The sequence below is a fragment of the Cryptomeria japonica genome, chromosome 4 (assembly GCF_030272615.1).
Source record: "Cryptomeria japonica chromosome 4, Sugi_1.0, whole genome shotgun sequence".
Lineage (NCBI taxonomy): Eukaryota > Viridiplantae > Streptophyta > Pinopsida > Cupressales > Cupressaceae > Cryptomeria > Cryptomeria japonica.
The window spans coordinates 182,919,311-182,930,334 of NC_081408.1; the positions used below are offsets into that span (position 1 = coordinate 182,919,311).

Consider the following 11,024-nt stretch of genomic DNA (forward strand, 5'->3'; position numbering starts at 1 on the left):
TAATAAAACCGCCGTTGAAACAAATGTATATCGCCCACAATTGACGAATTCGTCCGTGTGATCAATTATAACGAAAATCTAACCACCATTATTTGACAAGTATCCCAAATTATGGGTTTAACAAGTCTAAGGAACGCGTAATCCTTAAGAAACTCAATCTCCCAGTTACGCTTATAAACACCTGGTTCTGGTATGCTCAAATCATATCAAGCTTATTTCAATTTCTCATATCATACAACATTCCGCGGCGATTGGAAATGAAAACATCCTCGAGAATGATCAAAGCTTCCCTGAGCTGCATTTTATGGCTATCTATAATGGTTGCCATTAATGCATCAGACCCAGATCCTCTGCTGGATTTCTGTGTGGCTGATACTGCTGAAGCAAATGTGAAGATCAACGGTTTTGTGTGCAAAGAGCCAAAGACAGTGAAGGCATCAGATTTCTTCTTTAGGGGACTATCTAATCCACTCTCAACCAACAACAATTTAGGGTTCAATATCACCGCTGGTAATGTGGTAAATTTCCCAGGAGTAAACACACTGGGCATATCAATCAACCGTGGGGAATTCGCCCCTGGTGGTTTGAATCCCCCTCATATTCATCCTCGGGCCACTGAGATCATATTTGTAATGGAGGGCACTATTTTGGCTGGTTTTATCAGCACAGGTAATGTGTTGTTCTCACAAAAGTTGGAGAAGGGAGATGTGTTTGTAATTCCAAGGGGCTTGGTGCATTTCCAGCAGAACGTGGGGGCGTCATATGCTAGTACAATTACTGCTTTTAACAGCCAGCTGCCTGGTGTTCAAGTGATTGCGTCTGCCCTGTTCGGAGCCGATCCTTCCATTTCACAAGATGTGTTGACCAAGGCATTTAATGTCAATGATCAACAGCTCAAAGAATTGATTTCTGGGCAAACCGCTGCACCTGCACCTGCACCAGTAGGGCATTAATCCCTCATTATTGCTCTTATAAGTCATTCTGTTCAGAGAGGAGGCTATTCTTACTGTGTTCGACTTATTTCTCTCTAATCGATTGTTTTAAAGATTGCTGAATAAAAGCCTCATTCTTGTTGAGATTGAAACGATAAAATACCTATATTCATCCTCCTTGAGGCTGAACTGAATTGAAATTAAGACATTAATTCTTTTGAATGATATTACTTTGCGTCTAAGTAATTTATACAATGTACAAATACTATAAACTTTCTTATAAGCATTGACTAAAAAACCAGAAAAAATGTAATGTCCCACTTTGAAATATAATTTAATAATAAATAATAATAAAATTAAAATACAAAAGAATAAATATAATTAAAATTTGATTAAAGTTAATGAAAGGTCAAAAGGCATGAAATTATAAGTTGTGACTTCCTCAAACATGAGATATAAAAGGGAGAAGAGAAACTCATTTGATGGGGGGGAATTTGAAAAATGAGAAGTGCAGATCTGATTATAAAAGATTATGTCCCTTCCAAAGGGCAGAAATAATAAAGAGTTGCACTCTTTCAAAAGGTGCTAATGGTGAAAGGGTGTGTCTCTTGCCAAAGGGCATTACGTTGGTGGAGAAGAAAACAAAGTATTAAGGATAAGGGATTACCGGAGAAAGGAAGGACTCTGACACCACTGTTGCTACCTCAGTCCACATCTACACCCTGACTAACACGATAGGGGTATAAAACAACCAAAGAAATTCAGAAAGAAGATGTTTCAGGTATGTCTTCATCTTCTAAAGGAATGGTAATAATTGTTGCTAAGATATTGCAAAGAGTAATACGTGTATCTAAAGTATGATAGAAATCACTTCAGTATGTCACGAATGTTAAACCATTTCACACATCTAATTATAACTGTAACAAATCTACTATATAGTTTTCTGTAACTTACTGTATGTCGCATACTCAAAAAATATGCTCGACTGGTTAAACGATACAAACAAGTTATAATGCACGACATTGTTTAGATTTATGATTATAATGCCAAATTCGCGTGTGCTTGTATTAAACCGTAATTATTCATCATTCAACCTATATAACATATTAAACTGCAACTATGTATGTGAATTGATAGAGCTGTGCATTTCCAGTAATTAAACTTAATGTCATATATGTATTTACGATCCCAAGCGGTCACAATCTGATACGCATAAGCAATTTATAATAGTAATAAATATGAATAATGTTATGCTAAGGAATTGACACTAGACTTTCACAGTACGTCTGATATATTTTGATATACATAAGTAGATTATTATTAAAGTTAAACCACAAATGGCATAAGCGAGCTCCTTAATGATTTCCTTTTTTGTTCACCTTATATAATAACCATAAGATTATACATAAATTGGATAAAGCGAACTGCTGAAATACTGACAGATTATTTTATAGATCTGAAACTAAAACATATTGTACAATCTTATGTCAATAACAATAAAAATGAATCTACTCACTAATTTACTTAAAATCCCGAGAAGGCAGAGTGGTTGGGAGAGGAGGATAACTGTCTCAGCTGTCCACCTACTGATCCATGTAAGATCAGTAGGCCAGTAGGGCATATGACTGCTACTGGGCCTGGGACTGGCAATTAATAAGCCCCTCTACAATCTGAAACTTCCTTGGTTTAATAATTTTAGGGTGAGACAAGGAATGAATTGCGGGGATAAGACCCACACCACTAATAGTAAGCCAAAGGGGAATAATGACTGCCTTTAGATCTAGAGTGGGATGGATGGCTAACCGGATCATTCGCATATGTATAATCTGAAAAAAAGTAATTTTTGTATGTTCTACTGTGATTTTTCTTTGAATGAACAAGTAAATACAAGATTATAAACCAAATTGAATTATTAATTCAATATTAGAAAGAAGACTATGTTTCTCTATTATGACTTTCGATATCTAAGAAGTTGGAAAATGCGATATTTAAGATAGTTTGTCTCCTAATCAATTTAGTTTAAGTCATAAGTATGTTGAGATGGATTAATTATGGGGAAAACAAAGTTAGACCTAGTAGGGGACATTACAAAAAAGCAATCCTAAAATGTATTTATTTGTATTTAAAACTTACCATTGTTGAAAAGTCACACATATTTTAGGAGGGGCATGATCATAGAAAAGTAGATAGAACTTTACAATGATAATCTGAATTATATGACTAGTTTCATTCAATTGGTCTACATGATTTAGTAACAAATCTATTTTAAAAAGGTATCTTATATTTAATGACTTTAATTTAAAAAAGTATTAATGAAATGATTTCAATGCTTCAAAGACATTGAAAGAGCTAAAAAAAAAAAAAGGTGTATGACATATTTGTTTCAATGTACTATTTATATATCTTTAACATAATTCATATTTTATATTAATGAAAATATTGATTTATTTAGCAATCATTTATTTGCCTTATATTAATATAAAATTAACAGTAGCCAATGGTGATTAGTAATATTCATAGAAGTGTTGTAAAAATATAATTTATTTTGTAAAACATTAATGAAGAAAAATATATCTCAAATAATATAATAATTATGTTAAGTTCAAAATTCTATTTAAAAAAATTCCAATCTACATTATGTGGATAAATAACTTGAGAAACATGAACAAATGAGCAATGAAAAATTGATTCTTAAAAGATTGATACATCAATTGAATGTTTAAAATGACACATTATAGATAAGTACTTGCCATTAACAATTTTGATTTTAAGATATAAACTTTATATTATTTAAAAATATTATCATTATAAAAATATAGAACAATCACTAAAAAAATTTGTTGGTGTAAATAATTATTCATCATGGATATTATTACACCTTACTTAAGTTTACTTAGGAAATGCATTTCATAGTAGTTTGGGTATGAGACACTTGGGTGTTTGTGCCACATTGGGATGGTGTGTCTAGGAGAATTTCCACCTTTTATGGTGTTGATCTTGTTGTTACACTTCACATTCAATGGGTGATCCACCTCATGTGGACTATTATATTGTTTCTCCTACCTACCCACACCTATTTCCTACCTGCCCTTGTTTCTTATTGAGCCACATGTCATGTTTGTGTGCTCACATATCCATATAGCCTTGCCTATATAAGCAGGCTCATATTCATTGTATGTAACACTTAATGATCTAGTTGATCAATATTTTCATCTTGATAGAATACAGTTTATTTCTATCATATATTTTATCTCTCTTATTTGTGCTTTCCATTGCCTCTTGATCTTGGCAAAATCTCACATGGTATCAGAACTGGTCCATGTCTCACATGGTATCAAAGCCATTAGAGTGTCACTGGTTTGCTAATTGAGAGAAATTTGATGCTATTTGGGGTTGTGTATTTTGGATTTTTCTATTGCAGGTTATTATTGAATATTGATGGGTCAAATCTGAGGTTACCATTGGATTGAGGAGGACTAAGAAAGTCAATTTTGCCTTTTGTTTCATCCAAATCGGACTTCGGAGGCCAAATCTAGAGGCATTTGAAGTTTGACGCTGCGGCGGAAATTTTCCAGAAATTATAATTTTGCAAACATTTTTCAAATAGCGATATCTCACTCATCCGGACTCATTTTTTCAAGCAAATTTTTTTTTTTTGGAGTAGAATTTTGTGATCTGTACAGTGATGTAGGAGTTTTCTGATTTTAGGATACAGGTTTTTCAGAAATCATGAAATCCCAATTTTTACAACTTTGGAGGCTTCATTTGGGCTCATATGGACTCCTTTTCAGGTGCCATTTTTTTTAAAGTGCATATTTTTTCATCTACTTTCATAATTTGTCATCTGTTTGCAGTGATTTTAAATATAAATTGTACTTTCAGTATTTGGCCATTTTTGGCATATTTGGTACTTGCATTTTGCTTGGATCTCAGTTTAGATCACTAGCAGTATTTGTTGAAGTTTCTTAGATCTCATTTTGAGAAGTTGTAAATTGAAATCAGAAGTCCACTTTGCCTTGCTTTGCAAGTGGCCCATTGTATATGCACTAAGTATAAAGTATCAAAATCACCAATTTGGTGGGGGTTTCTTGATTGAGTATTTTGGGGGCGTGTCTTGTGTGATTGTGCCTCTCTCTATCTTGTGTTTTTTCATTTTTGGTGCTATGGGTCTTCTAAATTTCCACTTTTAACTCCTCATAATTATGCATCATGAAAAATTAAGGCATGGAGTAAACTAATAGAAAAAGGACTCATTCATTATGTAAATAAAACTATTACAGCACCACCTGATCTTAAGGCTGATCCTAATGCTCAAATTGAATGGCTTACTAAGAATGCTATGGCACTTGGAACTCTTAGAAAGTATGTATCAGATGACCTTATTTTTCACATTGATAAGTGTACAACAATTAAAGAGGCTTGGAATATTTTTAAGAAATTGTATGGTCAAGTTGATGAGATTAAGGGCTACAAGCTTGATAGTGAACTCATAACTTTGGATCCCAAGGATTTTGATACAATCCAAGATTATATCACAAAAGCAACTGAGCTAAGAGAAAATCTAAAGGATTGTGGAATTGACAAAAATGATGCTCAATTGGTTTATAACTTGTTGGACAAGCTTCCTTTAGAGTATGCAGCCTTTGTATCTAGCTTTCACACCCATAGGTTAGCTCAAGGTTCCTCATACACTTCTCCCTCATTTGATTCATTCACAGAGATGTTGATACTTGAGCAATCTAAGTTGACCATGATGGGGATTCTCAAATCTTCAAAGTCACAAGCTTTGGTGGCTAACAAAGGGAATCAAAGTAATCAAGGAAAATGCAAGAATCAAAAGCAACCTAAGTCTAAACCACAACAAGATGGAGCACAATCTTCCTCTCCACAACAAGGTGATTCACCATTCTCACCTAAGAGGAAATCATATAAGGACAATCTTTTTTATGGATATTGCAAGAAGTCAGGACATGATGAACATCATTGTTATAAGGATATAGATGAGTTCAAGAATCTCCTTGAGAAGAATAGAATCAACCTACCTTCTAGAATGTCTACATTAGCTTCTTCTTCCAAGGATAAAGGAAAAGATCACTCTTTTGGGACAGATAAAGGAAAGGGACAAGCTCTTTGTACTACTCCAAGTCATGATTCAGGGAGATGGCTTCTAGATTCAGGGGCTTCTTATCATATGGCATCTTCGCAGTCTATGTTTTCTACATTTGAGCCTTGCCACATGCCACAGATTTTGATGGGAAATCATACATACATGGATGTGATTGGGAAAGGATCTATTGCCATTGGGGATAAATCCTTCAATGATGTGTTGTGTGTACCCCACATGACAAATAATCTTCTTTCCATCGATCAAATCACACATGGGGCAACTAGGAAAACTGTGGAGTTCACACCTGATTCAGTTATCATTACATACTTGGAGAGTGGAGCTATCATTGCAACTAGGGTGGTTGATCGTGCATCTCGGTTGTACTCTTTTTCAGATTTTGGTCCTATTGATGAGGTTGATTCTTCCTATGTTGATGATTTAGATTTTGAGGAGAACTTTGGCCATTTGAACTTGGGGATTCTCACATGTGACCCCGTTCTTGAGCCTTGCATTTCATCTCCTTCTATTGATATCACACCACCTATTACACCTGATGATGCAGCTAGTGCGACAGTTTTGCCTTCTTATGATTCAGTACAGCAGGATATTTCATGTCTTCCAGTTTCAGTTAATTGGGATGCCTACTAGACAGACATTGCAGGTTTGTTTGTGGACTCCTACATTGCAGATTTGGGAGACACCATTGATGACATTCATCTTCTCTTTGATGAAGATGATCCTTCTTTGATTGTTGTGAGGGATCACTCTGACCCTCTTGTGCATTCTCTACATGGTCAATCTCTAGAGGTTGACATGATTGTGGATACTTTTGTACAACATTTGGAGGAGGTCTCTTTATCTTTTGAGGAGACATATGAGTCTTTGGATATTGTTCTACATTCATCTCCACTAGATCTTGGAGTACCTTTTTCAGCAGTGTGGCATAGTTTACCACCTTTGGAGGGGGTACCTTTCAGCATTGACATGGAGACACTTGAGCAGTTTTTAGATATTCCTTTCATCATGAGTATTTTTGCTTTATCTTCCCTTCATAGTTGGGAAGAGTTTTTGGATACAGCTTTTGTTTTGTTTCTTCCTAAGGGGAGGAATGTGGTTCGACGTTCATGGAGCAGTTTCTTCATTCATCTTCGAGCTTCTATCATTGGTGCATATTCCAGATGGAGGGGGGGCTTCCTAGTCTCTCTTCTTCTTCTCTCATAGGGGGGGGACTTTTTCCTCACATGGGGTTTTGTCCTTCACATACTTCTATGAGAGTTCTTTGTATCTAGTTTTCATCTCTCTTTTGGGGGAGGGTTTTTTCCCATTGGGTTTTCCCCACTTTGTGAGAGATTTACTTGCATTTGTTTTCATGCATTTGCATTTGTACATGGATACCTAACATCGCCTCGTAGTCGGGACCCATCTTGCATTGCTTAGTTGCATTGTAGACTTAAGTGCATTCCCCTAAGTTGCACTTAAGGGGGGGTGTTGGTGTAAATAATTATTCATCATGGATATTATTACACCTTACTTAATTTTACTTAGGAAATGCATTTCATGGTAGTTTGGGTATGAGACACTTGGGTGTTTGTGCCACATTGGGATAGTTTGTCTAGGAGAATTTCTACCTTTTATGGTGTTGATCTTGTTGTTACATTCCACATTCAGTGGGTGAACCACCTCATGTGGACTATTATATTATTTCTCCTACCTACCCACACCTCTTTCCTACCTACCCTTGTTTCTTATTGAGACACATGTCATGTTTGTGTGCTCACATATCCATATAGCCTTGCCTATATAAGCAGGCTCATATTCATTGTATGTAACGCGTAATGATCCAGTTGATCAATATTTTCATCTTGATAGAATATAGTTTATTTCTATCATATATTTTATCTATATTATTTGTTCTTTCCATTGCCTCTTGATCTTGGTAAAATCTCACAAAATTAAAAGCCTTAGAATTAAAATTTGTTATAAAATTTCACAACTCTAAAACAAAATACATTTTTTTTTTGATAAAACTAGATGATCCACTAAAATTATATTAATTTTTTTTTTTTACATGGTGACTTGTTCAATGAGCACTGAGGGGAAAGAACCAGTAAGAAAACCCCTCATTATTGCTCACAAACATAAGCCTACCTACCCATTACAATATCCCATATGCAACCCCAATATACCTTGATTACATTATCAATTACATTAGATATAAAGGAAGCTTTTAAGAAAGATTGTATTAATAGTCTAGTGGAGAGGATATCATCCCAAAAATGCAACCAAGATCAGTGCCAGCACAAAAACATCAATCCACTTATGCACCACATGAGTCCAAAGACCTACAGAGAACAAAAAACATAGCCAAGAGGGAACTAAGGAGAAGTAAACCTGACAGCATGAAAATGGTTAGCATACATAGGCCTATCCATATAAGAAGTAGAGGAAGATGGAGACAATCTTCAGGAAACAGGGTGAAACCAATCCATACAATAATCCATAGTAACTGCCATACCTGTAACAACATAACAAGAAGCCATTTACCCCACCCAATAAACTGCATCTTCTAATTTCTCAAAAAAAACCACCACCCACCAATTTTGCCCAAGAAATTCCACATACTACTAAGCATTTCATACTCAAATAACAACAAACAAACGAATATGTGCCATACCTGAGCACCCATCCAAAATATATAATGGAGAGGGGATAGTATGATTATCAGGCCATCATAAGAAAAAATGCCCACCCAGAGAGCACCTCCAAATTATGGAAACTTCGCATAACTTATAGTAGGCCCAATCAGTAAAGCAAATGTCTAACCAGCATTGCACCCAGGAAGCATAATGATTCATTCAATGAACCAGTGCATAAAACGTGATACCCAAAACTCATGACAAGATCACCCACCTCTGCTCGCAAGGAAAAAAAGATTGGCAAAAAAGGCAGAGCATCAAAGCTTAAGTACCCAATCTCAACCACAAAATCTCATGAATAGCATAGAAAGCAATACCAAAACAGTCCCAAAAAATCGAGAAGAACCAAGGCAACCAACTGTCATGATGGAAGAACCAATAATTGTCAAATCTACCAGTCGTACATAGAACATTCCCTCATTGACCAATCGAGAACAAAATGACACAAAACCCAAGCAATCCCAACCACCCTAAATGCCAATCTATATTCCACATTCTGATAGGGAGGTAAGACCAAAGGGTAATTATGAAAAACCAGAAGAAGAGCGAGAATATCCCTTAACCGAAGTATCCAACCCTAGACCTGGGATTATAAACAAATCATGAGAAAGAACCCAGCCCCTAAACACTATCAAATCAGTGTTGGCTAGACCCAAGAAGCCCCATCATCCTCCACCCTTAACGAGGCTCTACTACCAGGAATGACTATAACCAAGATGCTGTCATAAGGCAAGGCAGCACCCCCCTTGTAGACATTCAAAGAAGTAAACTCCCCATGAGGTGAGGAAAATTTCCAAAGATAAACACAAAAACCTCCCTTCATAATGAGGAGATTCTCCCAATAAATGTCAATAACAATGGTATTGTCCCAAAGGAAAACACTCTCATTACAGGTACTTATGAAAGACTAATCACACCAAGAAGGACTATTAAGATAGAATTTTCATGCAGGAGATAGGAAAGTCCAAGGGTGCAAGTTCTATGAAATCCACACCTTCAGTAACAACCTTATTTGCAAGAAAATCAGCAAACACATTAATCTCTCTAAAGCAGTCTGAAATCGAGAAAGTGGAAAAGCCATTAAGTTGGAGAAGAATGTGCTCCAAAAGGTACTACAAATGCCAAGAGAAACACTTCTGGGTAGCAACCGCCTGACAGACAAGCATTGAATCACCTTCAATAACAATATCCTTGATATTTAGAGAATGAGCCAAATCAAGTCCAAAGGATAGAGCCTGAAATTCAGCCATGTTGTTAGTGCCATAGCCAATATATTTACCAATTGCCTTGATAATTTTTGAAGAGTGGTCAAAGATAATTACCCCAATCCCAAACTTCCCCGGATTGCCCTTAGAGGCCCCATCAAACTGAAGTTTGAAAGAAGGAAAAGGGGGAGGAATCCACTTAGCCATCTTTCTTTTAAGATGCGAAGAAAAAGCATCTGATATAGCCCCATGAGAGGGCATTAAATGAAGTGAGGGCCATCTCCAAGTAATCCAGTTATCCCAATGGGAAAAAGTTGTGAGATGCCCTAAATTTTTGTGAATGAAAGAAAGCACCGCTTCACTAATGGAGGCTTGGATTTTACCAATAATTTCTGTCAAAGATGTAGACTTATGATTAAAGATTCTTGAATTCCTTTAAAGCCAAAGATTCCAAATCACCGAAGATGGAGCAACTATCCAAAGAGATGAATAAAACGAAGCGGGAAACAACAAGGGCCAGGATCGAAATTGTGAAAGTAGACTTGAGCAAAGAGCAGAAGACCACCCTAACATACCAAACAACCAATACCAACATTCAAAAGCAAAGGAACATAACAGGAAGAGGTGATCCATCGATTCCATGCAAAAACCACAAAAAACACAAGGAAACACTGTCGTAATCCCAAGCCTATCCAATTGCATTCCAGTGAGGATTCTATGTTGGACTGCCAAGCAGGCAAAAGCCCTTGCTTTTGGAAGACAAGCAGAATGCCAGAATAGCTTAGTAGGCCAGCAGGCAGATACAGGGGTCTGAATCAAAGAATTATACCCCTCTTTTACCGAATAGGAGCCTGACGTATTTTTAACCCAAACCAAAGAATCCTCGTTATTTTGAAAAGCTACAGATCTCTTCTGAAGTTCTTCCATAAAAGCTAAAATGATATTAATATTAATAGCCAAGGGAGGGATATCCCTCCATTTGACCAGTATACATGGCCCTGAGGTGTCAATGGTAAAATAGTCTGCAACCAAAGGTCCCCAAAGACTCGAGAGGATATTCGGCAAAGGGGACCAATCACGGATA

General features: G+C 36.2%; 1 protein-coding gene across 1 annotated transcript; it reads left to right on the plus strand.

Moving 5' to 3' along the window:
• Window positions 1–275: 275 nt before the first annotated feature.
• On the plus strand, window positions 276–953 carry LOC131028122 (germin-like protein 1-1). Its single transcript, XM_057958346.1, has one exon. It carries the CDS (start codon window positions 276–278, stop codon window positions 951–953), a length of 678 nt encoding a protein of 225 aa, XP_057814329.1.
• Window positions 954–11,024: the final 10,071 nt, after the last annotated feature.

Coding starts and splice junctions, on each gene's coding strand:
- LOC131028122 (XM_057958346.1), top strand. CDS start 276: ATGATCAAAGCTTCCCTGAGCTGCATTTTATGGCTATCTATAATGGTT.